Source organism: Coregonus lavaretus (assembly GCF_964263955.1).
Source record: "Coregonus lavaretus genome assembly, chromosome: 8".
In the NCBI taxonomy this organism is placed as follows: Eukaryota; Metazoa; Chordata; class Actinopteri; order Salmoniformes; family Salmonidae; genus Coregonus; species Coregonus lavaretus.
Genome location: NC_139995.1, coordinates 36,006,122 through 36,018,443, shown reverse-complemented (window position 1 = coordinate 36,018,443; position 12,322 = coordinate 36,006,122). Strand labels below are relative to the sequence as shown.

The window sequence follows — 12,322 nt, the reverse complement described above, 5'->3', positions numbered from 1 at the left end:
CTGACCTAACCAAATAGAGAATAAAAGGGATATCTAAGGTCAGGGCGTGACAGTATTGCTTCTTTAATCAGCACAACAGTTTTCAGCTGTGCTAGCATAATTGCAAAATGGTTTTCTAATGATCAATTAGCCTTTTAAAATGATAAACTTGGATTAGCAAACACAACGTGCCATTGGAACACAGGACTGATGGTTGCTGATAATGGGCCACTGTAGGCCTATGTAGATATTCCATTATAAATCAGCCATTTCCAGCTACAATAGCCATTTACAACATTAACAATGTCTACACTGTATTTCTGATCAATTTGATGTTCTTTTAATGGGAAAAAAATTGCTTTTCTTTCGAAATCAAGGACATTTCTAAGTGACCCCAAACTTTTGAACGGTAGTGTACGTACGTACGGTCACTGTGGGGACGACGTCGTCGATGCACTTATTGATGAAGCCGGTGACTGAAGTGGTATACTCCTCAATGCCATTGGATGAATCCCGGAACATATTCCAGTCTGTGCTAGCAAAACAGTCCTGTAGCGTAGCATGCGTGTCATCTGACCACTTCCATATTGAGTGAGTCACTGGTACTTCCTGCTTTAGTTTTTGCTTGTAAACAGGAATCAGGACAACAGAATTATGGTCCGATTTTCCAAATGGAGGGCAAGGGAGAGCTTTGTACGCGTCTCTGTGTGTGGAGTAAAGGTGGTCTAGAGTTTTTTTCCTGCTGGTAGAAATTACGTAAAACGGATTTAAGTTTGCCTGCATTAAAGTCCCCGGCCACTAGGAGTGCCGCTTCTGGATGAGCATTTTCTTGTTTGCTTATGGCCTTATACAGCTCGTTGCGTGTGGTCTTAGTGCCAGCATCGGCCATTGTAGTGGTAAATAGACAGCTACGAAAAATATAGATTAAAACTCTTGGTAGGTAGTGTGGTCTACAGCTTATCATGAGGTACTCTACCTCAGGCGAGCAATACCTCGAGACTTCCTTAATATTAGACATCACACACCAGCTGTTATAGACAAATAGACATACACCACCAGCCCTCGTCTTACCGGAGGTCGCTGTTCTGTCTTGCTGGTGCATGGAAAACCCAGCCAACTGTATATTATCCGTGTCGTCGTTCAGCCACGACTCTGTGAAACATAAGATATTACAGTTTTTAATGTCCCATTGGTAGGAGAGTCTCGAACGGAGCTCCCTGTATCTCCGTCTTTTCTTCATGCGAATGACAGGCATTTGGGCCTGGTCCGGGAGCAACAGTATATCCTTCGCGTCAGACTCATTAAAATAAAACAATCTTTGTCCAGTTGAGGTGAGTAATCGCTGTTCTGATATCCAGAAGCTATTTTCGGTCATAAGAGACGGTAGCAGAAACATTATGTACAAATTAAGTTATAAACAATGTGAAATAAACACACTAAATAGCACAATTGCTTAGGAGCCCGTAAATTGGCAGCCATCCCCTCCGGCGCCATTGACCCTCCGATTAGTTGACGTCACAGTATTTCTGTGCATTCAAATTGCCATCGATAAAATGCAATTGTGTTCGTTGTCTGTAGATTATACCTGCCCATACCATAACCCCACCGCAACCATGGGGCACTCTGTTTACAATGTTGAAATCAGCAAACCACTCGCCCACACAATGCCATATACTTGGTCTGCGGTTGTGAGGCCGGTTGGACGTACTGCCAAATTCTCTAAAACAACGTTGGAGGCTGCTTATGGTAGAGAAATTAATATTCAATTATCTGGCAACAGCTCTGGTGGACATTCCTGCAGTCAGCATGCCAATTGCACGCCCTTTCAAAACTTGAGACATTTGTGGCGTTGTGTTATATTTTTGTTCAGTGTACATAATAATTGACATTTCCTGTTGCTGCAGGATTATTTTCCTGCTGTAGAAAACGGACTCAAATTAAGATCTGTATGAACTTCACATGTTGGTGCTCATGGGTCCTTTTACATGGAAATGACCCTCTTAGAAAAAAAGTATTCTGCGGCTGTTGCTATGAACCCTTTTTGATTTCAAGTATAATCCTTTTTGGTTCCTGGTAAATCTCTTTTGGGTTCCATGTAGAACCCTCTGTGGAAAGGAACCCAATGGGATCTACCTAGAACGGAAAGGGTTCTACCTGGAACGGAAAGGGGTTCTTCAAAGGGTTATCCTATGGGGACAGCCGAAGAACACTTTTTGGTTCTAGATAACACCTTTTTTTCTATAATGAACAAAAATATAAACGCAACATGCAACAATTTAAAAGATTTACTGAGTTACAGTTCAGATAAGGACATCAGTCAATTGAAATAAATAAATTAGGCCCTAATCTATGGATTTCACGACTGGGAATACAGATATCTGTTGGTCACAGGTACCTTTTAAAAAAAAAGTAGGGGCGTGGATCAGAAAACCAGTCAGTATCTGGTGTGACCACCATTTGCCTCATACAGCGCAACACATCTCCTTTGCATAGAGTTGACCAGACTGTTGATTGTGGCCTGTGGAACATTGTCCCACTCCTCTTCAATGTCTGTGCGAAGTTGCTGGATATTGGCGGGAACTGGAACATGTTTTCGTACACGTTGATCCAGAGGTTCCCAAACATGCTCAATGGGTAACATGTTCGGTGAGTATGCAGGCCCTGGAAGAACTGGGACATTTTCAGCTTTCAGGCATTGTGTACAGATCCATGCAACATGGGGCCATGCATTATCATGCTGAAACATGAGGTGATGGTGGCGGATGAATGGCATGACAATGGGCTTCAGGATCTCGTCACGGTATCTCTGTGCATTCAAATTGCCATAGATAAAATGCAATTGTGTTTGTTGTCCATAGCTTATGCCTGCCCATACCATAACCACGCCGCCACCATGGGGAACTCTGTTCACAATGTTGACATCCGAAAACCGCTCGCCCACACGACACCGCCTGCTCAGTACTGTTGAAACCGGGATTCATCAGTCAAGAGCACACTTCTCTAGCCTGCCAGTGGCCATCGGTGAGCATTTGTCCACTGAAGTCGGTTACAACACCTAACTGCAGTCAGGTCAAGACCCTGGTGAGGACGACGAGCACGCAGATGAGCTTCCCTGAGACGGTTTCTGACAGTTTGTGCAGAAATTATTCAGCTGTCCAAACCCACAGTTTCATAAGCTGTCTGGGTGGCTGGTCTCAGACGATCCCGTAGGTGAAGAGGCCAGATGTGGAGGTCCTAAGCAGGCGTGGTTACACCTGATCTGTGGTTGTGAGGCCGGTTGGACGTACTGCCAAATTCTCTAAAACGAAGTTGGAGGCGGCTTATGGTAGAGAAATGAATATTTAATTCTGGCAACAGCTCTGGTGGACATTCCTGCAGTCAGCATCCCAATTGCACGCTCCTTCAAAACTTGAGACATCTGTGGCATTGTGTTGTGTGACAAAAACAAACATTTTAGAGTGGCCTTTTATTGTCCCCAGCACAAGGTGCACCTGTGTAATTATAATGCTGTTAATCAGCTTATTGATATGCCACACCTGTCAGGTGGATGGATTATCTTGGCAAAGAAGAAATGCTCACTAACAGGGATGTAAACAAATGTGTGCACAACATTTGAGAGAAATTAGCTTTTTGAGCGTATGGAAAATTTCAGGGATCTTTTATTACAGCTCATGAAACATGGGACCAACACTTTACATGTTGTGTTTATATTTTGGTTCAGTGTAAGAGTGTAGTTGTGTAAGTAAAGGCAGATACACTTACTGCACACTTATAAATGTGGCATGCCTTATAGAGTACAAACTATTGAGAGAATCAAGGCTGGTAGTTTGAGCAGGTGTTGTGCCCTATATCTGCCCCATGTAGTCCTTCATGTTATGTAGCCTCAGAAAAGTATCAAGTTTGTATCATGTTCCAAAATGGAAAAATCTACAATAACAGCAAACTACTTGTTACTAATGACAGCCAGTGTTGTATCCTATCAAAACTGACATGGCACTTACATGCACTTAGGCTATAGCAAATGCTATTTGTTTAGGTATTTAATAGGCCTTTTGTTATTGAAACAAATCTTATGTGATGTCGAATGCATGGCAAGATTTTAATTTGGGATAACATCGTGATGACCGTCTGGGCGCGATAAATCGTGTTCACTGAGTAACCGGTTTCCTGCTCACGTTTAAATCAATGCAGCGACATGAACGTGACATAACAGTTAATGGTTCATTGTGTTTACATATAGCCACCACGTACGACAGGCACCGCCAAGTACATGGGAGTATCGGTAGCCTACTACAAACCTCTGTAGCATCCTCATACATTGTTCGCAACGTTCTTCGTTACATTAAATACCCAGTCTAAGGTTTGTCCCACCACCCTACTCGCAAGCATTTTTCTAAACAGCACGGTGATGAAAATAACATTCACTTACCTATTCTAGAAAAATGGTGCATAGGGAGAGACATGCAGCACCAACGTTAAATAGGGCACGTCTTAAAATACATATTTAAGTCAAGAGAGAAGCCGTATTGTTTAAAAACGCTGCATTCAATGTTTTCCTCGGACAGAGCCAGCTTGAAAAAAGTCACTCTCCGAGATCTTTCCGCATTTGGAAGCGGTCGTCAGGAAATGTGATGTCATGGCTTTAAATTGCTCTCGCCTCCCCGCGCTCTCATTGGGGCAGCCAATGTCTGTGTGGTCCTCACATCTTATTTTGAAAACTAACCAAAACGAACCATCTTGGTCCATTTTTTAAATAATTACAGTACATCCCGTGGTACTATTATGTTGTTATAGTAAATTAATGACTACTATCCTATACTATATATACACTACTATAGCCTACTATACAGCATACTAGCCTATACTATACTATTTTGTCCCCTTTGAGATGATATCCAAGTGGGGTAAATGCTAAGAAAGTCATGTGCTCCAGTCATTCAGTGATTTATTTCCCACCATGTAATTTTGTGTTTTACTTGGTAATTTCCCTTGTCTAACCTCCAGACATATGAACTCTATATACTTTTGATAAAATAGAAGTGTGTGGTTTGATCATGTGACCCTGTGCACATATAGAACTTCTAATGCAGATGCACACTTGTATATCATGTACAAGGGAGTTTGCTTTCTCCTCACATCCCTTGACTGCTTTGAGAGAGTTAGAAATGGAGGAGAAATAAGAGGTAGGATAAGGTTTTTATTATGGCTAGTCCAGTGGAGAATGCTGATGGCAGGAAGGCTCTTAATAATGTCTGGAATGGAGGATTTGGAATGGCATCAAACACATCAAAGACGTGGTTTCCATGTGGTTGATACCATTCCATTGACTCCATTCCAGACATTATTTTGAGCCGTCCTTCCCTCAGCAGCCTCCACTGGGCTAGTCAGTCCCTCATGACATTTTCCCCATACAATAACAGGACACACTTATTCCCATCCCGCATCCTTTCATCTCCAGAATAACTAGTAATAAACACTACCCAGGATATGTGTCTAATCAACCTCAAGGGAATCAAAACAAGGGAAATACATCAACATCACATATACTGCTTACTTTCACAACAAATGTTAACAGGTCCAGAATACATGCAATATGTCCTGAGTCTAAATGATACAGTCCTGATCCGTTTTTGTTAAGGCGCCCTCATGTGACGTAAAATGGAACAGGCTTCGGCACACCAACATCACAGCAGACCTAATTTCAAATACTATTTGAAATTTTTCTAAAGCTTTGAGCCTGCCTGGAGTGCCAGGTGAGCAGGGTTTTCACTTTTAAGACTTTTCTATTGTTCCATTGCAACAGGCAAGATCAATCAAGCACAGCTAAAGTATTTGAAATTATTTTAAATAATATTTGTACACAGGTTTGCATCACAGTAAGGCTGTGATGGACACAGTGGCAGTCTTTCACAGTATCCAATGTGAGTAGTGGTTGATGTTTATAATGGTGATTTCCATAAGTAGGACAGATGTCCCAAGGTTCCGTAAACAGGAAACAGATACACTGTATTCTGGCTTCCTCTCAGAGCGACAGGGTTGACACTTACCCCTGTCTGAGCCCTAAAAATACCTGACTTCAGGAAGTTAGGACATTGTGCTACTACACTGCATTCCACTGTCCTGACATCATTGTATATGTTTATTTACAAATATGCTAGGTGGGCATCTGAAGTTAATTACCACAATTAAATGGTGTTGGGGAGAGTCACATTGGTTTTTGGACACAAATGCTAAAAAGTTAGCATTTGGAGACAGTGGCCAGTTAAACAAAACCAAAGCATGGGTTGCAGTCATACCTTTTTCATAGACTGCTTACAGGGTAAGGAAACCATATGTAAAACATTTATTTGGGTGAACTATTCCTTTAATGTAGGCTAGAAGTTCTTATCACCCAGTGATGATGATAGGCTTTGAGTTGAGCAATGATCACTCGCTTGTTTAAGGCATGGTGTGTTATCAACAATGAAAGTAAAAAATACCGCATTAGATAAGGACCCCATCAAATTCAAGAAACATTGATTTCGAAGGCAATAATTTAAAGACAAATCCAGAATATTTATATTTATAGTTATTTATATTCATAGTTGCTCATGGGTGATTTCAACAATTGAAATATACCCCCTGATGTTTGCAGAAAATTATTTAAAGAGGCAATCTGCGATTGCTACATACATTTTTGTTTTACTTTTAAATTAATTATAAATACCCATTGATTCTTAAAGAATATAACTTATAGATGCCAAATGAGCTTAGTTCTACTGTCGCAGCCCATCAGAACCCAACATTTACCTGGCTAAAACTATAATTTTGATATCATGGATGGTCAGTCCTTGTATCCATAGCGCTGTCCATGATTTGAGAGGGGTTACATTTCTCCAGTCCCATCCGGCAGCTGTTTACCAGAACAGTAGCGGGGTGTCCACGTTGCAATTTGTTAACTGCATATTGCCCCTTTAATGCCTTAACGAGTTTATTACAACTGTCTTACCACATCATAACAAACAAATTAAGGACTTACATTTTTAGCTTCAACTGATGTAAAAAAAGAAGTAAAAAAAAAAGAAGCTATTCTATTATATTTGATTATCCTCAGCTCTATTCTGCTCAGATCTAGCCTATTCTATTCTTTGCTCAGCTCTATTCTGCTTAGCTCTTCTATTATGCTCAGATATAGGCCTATTCGATTCTAGCGTTTTCGTTCAATATTAAGTGTTGGCATTTTCATAACTGTTTCAAAGGACAAAGATTTATAATGCGAGTAAGAGTTGATAGGTATTTTATTATATTCTGCTCAGATCAATTCTATTGTAGAGCATTGTATCATTTTTTCCCACCAAAACCTTCACTATCTCGACAATAGGAGATTTGTCCTGGGGGTTTCAGCACACTATTCTGGAGGACGAGACTACTCTGCACTCAATAGGCTACATATCTACCACGAAAGTTTCTGAAGAGGAAGGCTAGACTTTTACCAGTAGACAATTGGGTAAAAAGCTGTCAATCTGTTACCGCCCCAAAATTCCGGAATTACGAGATGGGACAACGCATTCTATATCTCGACTAAAAAGACAAAGGATAAACAGCATCATTTGCCAGGTATAGTCGCAATGCAATTTAAAACAAAAACAAATCAGAAGTTAACCGGCTCTGATGTGACCACTTTGGGGCGCTGTCGACAGATAGATTCCATATGGACAGGGTCGTGTTGACTTGCGGTATACGACCTAGGGACAGGAATGGGGTTGATCACTTGTGGGTGGACTGTAGAAGTGGGGGAGGGGTTGATAACTTATTAAATGGTTATTAAATATGTATAGCAAATAGGCTTTATGTCAACCAACCATCTGTAGGCCTATTCCTAGTAGGGAATAGTATCATGTTGTTACATTGTTGCGGGGTAGCCAACCTGGACTCCGCGGTCGACAGGGCAGGCTGGGTTAGCCTATAGGCCTAATGGTCAACTCTGTTGCAGAGAAAGATGAGAAAACGAAAGTCTGTTTTGAAAGCTATTGCCTGCTACATTTGTCACAGAATTATTGATGTTATTGATTCCTTTTATTTTCACTCATTGTTCAGTTGTAGGCTAACAAATAAGAAATTATTATATAAATCAGGTTTTATTAAGTAGCCCAGGCTTTTAATGCTTCCTAACTAGGAGTGGCTATTCCCTGTGGATTTAGATTAAAACTGATCACAGCAGCATGCAAACTAGAGTGGATATATATTTGGATTAATATGGGTTTCACGGGTGATTGTGTGACAGGTTGCCATTATGATAAAAGTCCAGATTCTGGGATACATCTGTTGTTTTTTGTCTTATAGATTTCCATTTTTCAACTGGCAGACGGGTCCCATTGTCCTTGAGAGCGGTAGCCCCCCCCCCCCCCCCCCCCCCCATACCCTCATCCGCCTCTTCCCAGCTGTCACTTGAACCTTCTTTTCTCTCTGTCCCCCCACTTTCAGCGCTCCCGACCCTCAATGTCCCCAACAACCCCAACCCCAAAACCCCCTCACGCACACACAGCCCCGATGGCAGGGCGCCCATCCCGACCCAGTGGCCAACCCCAGTCCAGTAAGGTGAGCCAGTTTAAATTGGTTCTACTGGGGGAGACATCAGTGGGGAAGTCCAGCCTGCTGCTGCAGTTTGTCAAAGGCCAGTACCAGGACTTTGGGGAGAGCACCATTGGGGGTAGAGTACCAACCACACACCAGAATACTCTCCTCTGTAGATCAATAGAACTTCTTCTTCAGGTCATTTTTTCCCAGACGTTTACATCTGGTCATCTGACCTCCTCCTTTCTGTTGTTTGTCCATATGATAACCTTTTCCACAGAGACTTGTTCACATTTTGCACACTTTTCCTCTCTATCATTCTTTTCTATCTGACCCACAAGGTTTAATTTTTTTCCTCAATCTACGTACCCGTCAACTCCTCCTCTCATTACTATTTTGTAGGCTAAAGCATCTCCCATGTTCTCTTCTCTCAGCTGCCTTTCTGACTCAGATGGTGAGTGTGGACAGTGCCATGGTGAAGTTTGAGATCTGGGACACGGCTGGTCAGGAGCGCTACCACAGCCTGGCACCCATGTACTACAGAGGAGCTCAGGCAGCCATAGTGGTCTATGACATCACCAACACAGTATGAACATCTTAGATTATAACATATCCCTCTCCTTTATCAAATGCTCCGTCTCCCCCTTTATCTAACTCTCTCTCTCTTTCATCCCCATTTCTCCTTCCTGCATAATGACTCCTATCTTTTCCCTGTTAATTTCCCCATCTCTTCACTTTTCCTCTCACTTTTTCCACTCATATGTAGTGAAGTCATTCACCAACAATGCTTAGCGTCTGTTAATAATTCTCGCCAGAAATTTCGCAGATATTCTGCATTTACACTATACCACTTCTGCAGAAGTTTGAGCCAGATGTTTGAGAAGGACATGCATTTCAGTCTAGTACATTTTCCCTGTTCCTTCTGGCCATATCTCATCTTTATTTTCTACTCTGGATAGGAGACCTTTGTACGAGCCAAAGCCTGGGTGAGCGAGCTCCAGAAACAAGCCAGTACAAACATGGTGATAGCCTTAGCGGGCAACAAGGCCGATTGGTCTGCTAACAGAGCGGTGGAGTATACGGTAGGCTCCTGTGTGTATACCTCACACCCAAGATAGCCAGATGCTTGCGCAGTGATGTGTGTGTAGCAGGTCTACATGTATGTGGTGTTTTTTCAGGATGGTCAGGGTTATGCTGCTGACAACAGTCTTCTCTTCATGGAGACCTCTGCCAAGACAGCCATGAATGTCAACAACCTCTTCCTGGCCATAGGTGAGTCACATCTGACATGCCATCATCCAAATTTATAGGGTTGAAATGGGCTGTTGGAGATGACACTGTGACTTTCTTTCTCGAGGGCTTCCATATTTAATGTTATGTACTCAATGTTATCAGTCAAAACTAATCAAAACATAATTCCTAACAGAGCATTTGTTTTTGCTATGAATAGTTTACTCCTCACCATGACACCTCTAAGGGTTTGTCCCTCTGTGTCCACAAGAGGGTGATAAAACCTCACTGTACACACAAATATGAACAGCGATCACCTTGTTTATACCGTTGCCATCTCAACTATAAGCAACACATACTATAATTGTTCTATGTGGTCCTCTATGTTGATATACAGTACCATGATTTGTTGTCTCTCTTTTTTCTAGCCAAGAAACTGCCCAAGAGTGAGCCACTGGGTGGAGTAGCTGGTAGTGCTGGGGTTCGAGGAGGACCTCCAGTGGACCTCAGACAGCCTACCCAGACCAGCCCAGCCCAGTGCTGTGGAAACTGAGGAGGGATGGGGGAGAACAGGAGAAGCAAGCTCACATCTGAGGGAGGAGGGAAGGCTAAAGAGATTTTCCAGAGAAAAGAAGGGAGAGTGAAAGAGAGATAGAAGTGTAGCATGCAAATGAGTTAAAGGAATGATAAGGGACAAATTCACTGAGTGGACAAAACATTAGGAACACCTTCCTAATATTGAGTTGCTCCCCCTCTCCTCGACTCCAATGCTTCCCACAGTTGTGTCAAGTTGGCTGGATGTCCTTTGGGTGGTGGACCATTCTTGATACACACGAGAAACTGTTGAGCGTGAAAAACCCAGCAGTGTTGCAGTTCTTGACACAAACTGGTGCGCCTGGCACCTACTACCATAGCCCTGTTCAAAGTCACTTAAATATTTTGTCTTGCCCATTCACCCTATGAATGGTAAACATACACAATCCATGTCTCAATTGTCTCAAGGCTTGAAAATCCTTCTTTAACCTGTCCCCTCCCCTTCATCTACACTGATTGAAGTGGATTTAATAAGTGACATCAATAAGGGATCATAGCGTTCACCTGGATTCAACTGGTCAATCTATGTCATGGAAAGAGCAGGTATTCTTAATGTTTTGTATACTCAGTGTATATAGAGCAATGGGAAGAAAACAAACACTAGAATAAGATGAACTTCTATTAAAGTTATCACTTTCCAACATGTTTTTGTTAACTCGGCACTACTGGACAGCCACTGACCCAGCCAGATAAAATACAATAATGGTCTGTATGAGATCTTTATGCTCTTTAGTCTTAGCTATTATCATAACACTCCTCTAACCTTTCCACATTTTAGTTTATTTGATATTATGAGAATAATTCTGAGTCAGATGTCATAAGAATGGAGGGATTATATTGTATTTTATTTCGATTGAGCTCCAAGGCTGACTTGAAAGTGATAATGGAGGCTTCATTTACCAATCAGTTTCATATTCATTGATAATCACTTCAAAATGTCAGCTGAATTCAGTAACAATATCTTTGTTTCTGAGGTCAATGTGAACTATTTATACCAGGGTATGTTTTGGGCATAGTGTCATGACCCTTTGACTTTTGGGGGTGAAGTTAGAGAAGTAAGTGAAATGAACGGGTAGACGTGCAGCTGTGGGAAGGGTGGAAGAACACCTTGTATGGGTCGGAAAAGGAGGGGTGACCGGCGGTTCCAAGCTCAAAGACAGACAAATAAGTACCTTTAAAGGGATTTTTACACTCAGCAGTTCTCCCAGTAGGCTAGAAACTAAGGCCAATTGAACACATGCTGTGGTGTGGGGTCATGAAGTTCTTGGCAAACGCTGCCAATCTGAGGACACATAAACAGGAAGTGACATCACATTGATCTTTCAGGCGATGTGGTCACACTGGGACAAAGGGATTAAAACAGAGGTGGAGGCCAAATGTCTGTTTGCACAAAGCACACAGATTGTTTCTCTGAGAACACATGGTCAAAGCTCCCAGCAGTCCCTCCTATGATCGCATATCAATTCGCTTTTATCCATGTTCATTTGCCTCTCTATTATCTTAGTTGGACATTTATTCTATTACCAGCTCTGCTTTAGTTTCTGAGTCTCTCACCAGTACTATGTAGTCCCTAAAAGAGGAAGTGACATCAAATTTAAAGGATTTTTCCTTTACTCTCCTTTACTAAATGTGCAATACTAAGGTGTTCTCATTTGGCCTATACTATAGGAAAGTTGTATATGTTGCAGTTAAAATGGAATGTATAGAACCATGTACAGTACAGGTAACCCTAAGGTTACAGACTGTTCACCGGTGATGGTTGAAAAAAAATGTTGGCCAATTGCATAGAGATCGTGTTAAAAACAGAGGAACTAAGACAATGAGAAGATCATTTCTTGTGGTTTGACAAAATCAATGTCCAAAATCTGATTTTAATTACCACAGACACATTGCTTACTGCAAATATTACTGTGCTATAGTTTCATATAATTCCCTGGCTGTGTATTGTTTTATAAACACAAAGTAT

The 12,322-nt window shown here is 41.8% G+C and overlaps 1 protein-coding gene across 2 annotated transcripts; it reads left to right on the top strand.

The window, feature by feature from the left end:
• Positions 1-7,493: 7,493 nt before the first annotated feature.
• On the top strand, positions 7,494-10,997 carry LOC311133500 (ras-related protein Rab-5B-like). 2 transcript variants are annotated; one of them, XM_084166993.1, is made up of 6 exons: positions 7,494-7,575; positions 8,302-8,668; positions 8,967-9,118; positions 9,492-9,614; positions 9,711-9,804; positions 10,191-10,997. In XM_084166993.1, the coding sequence occupies exons 2-6, from the start codon at positions 8,458-8,460 to the stop codon at positions 10,313-10,315; spliced, it is 705 nt and encodes a 234-aa protein (XP_084023119.1). In that variant the 5' UTR covers positions 7,494-7,575; positions 8,302-8,457; the 3' UTR covers positions 10,316-10,997. The 2 variants fall into 2 exon arrangements, with proteins under 2 accessions (XP_084023119.1, XP_084023120.1); XM_084166994.1 differs by having other exon boundaries at positions 7,504-7,575; positions 8,443-8,668.
• Positions 10,998-12,322: the final 1,325 nt, after the last annotated feature.

Bases quoted from the DNA above. Each gene is read 5' to 3' on its own strand.
- LOC311133500 (XM_084166993.1), top strand. From the start codon at position 8,458: ATGTCCCCAACAACCCCAACCCCAAAACCCCCTCACGCACACACAGCC. The intron at 9,119-9,491 runs GTATGAACATCT...TACTCTGGATAG, and splicing joins TCTATGACATCACCAACACA to GAGACCTTTGTACGAGCCAA. The intron at 9,615-9,710 runs GTAGGCTCCTGT...GTGTTTTTTCAG, and splicing joins ACAGAGCGGTGGAGTATACG to GATGGTCAGGGTTATGCTGC.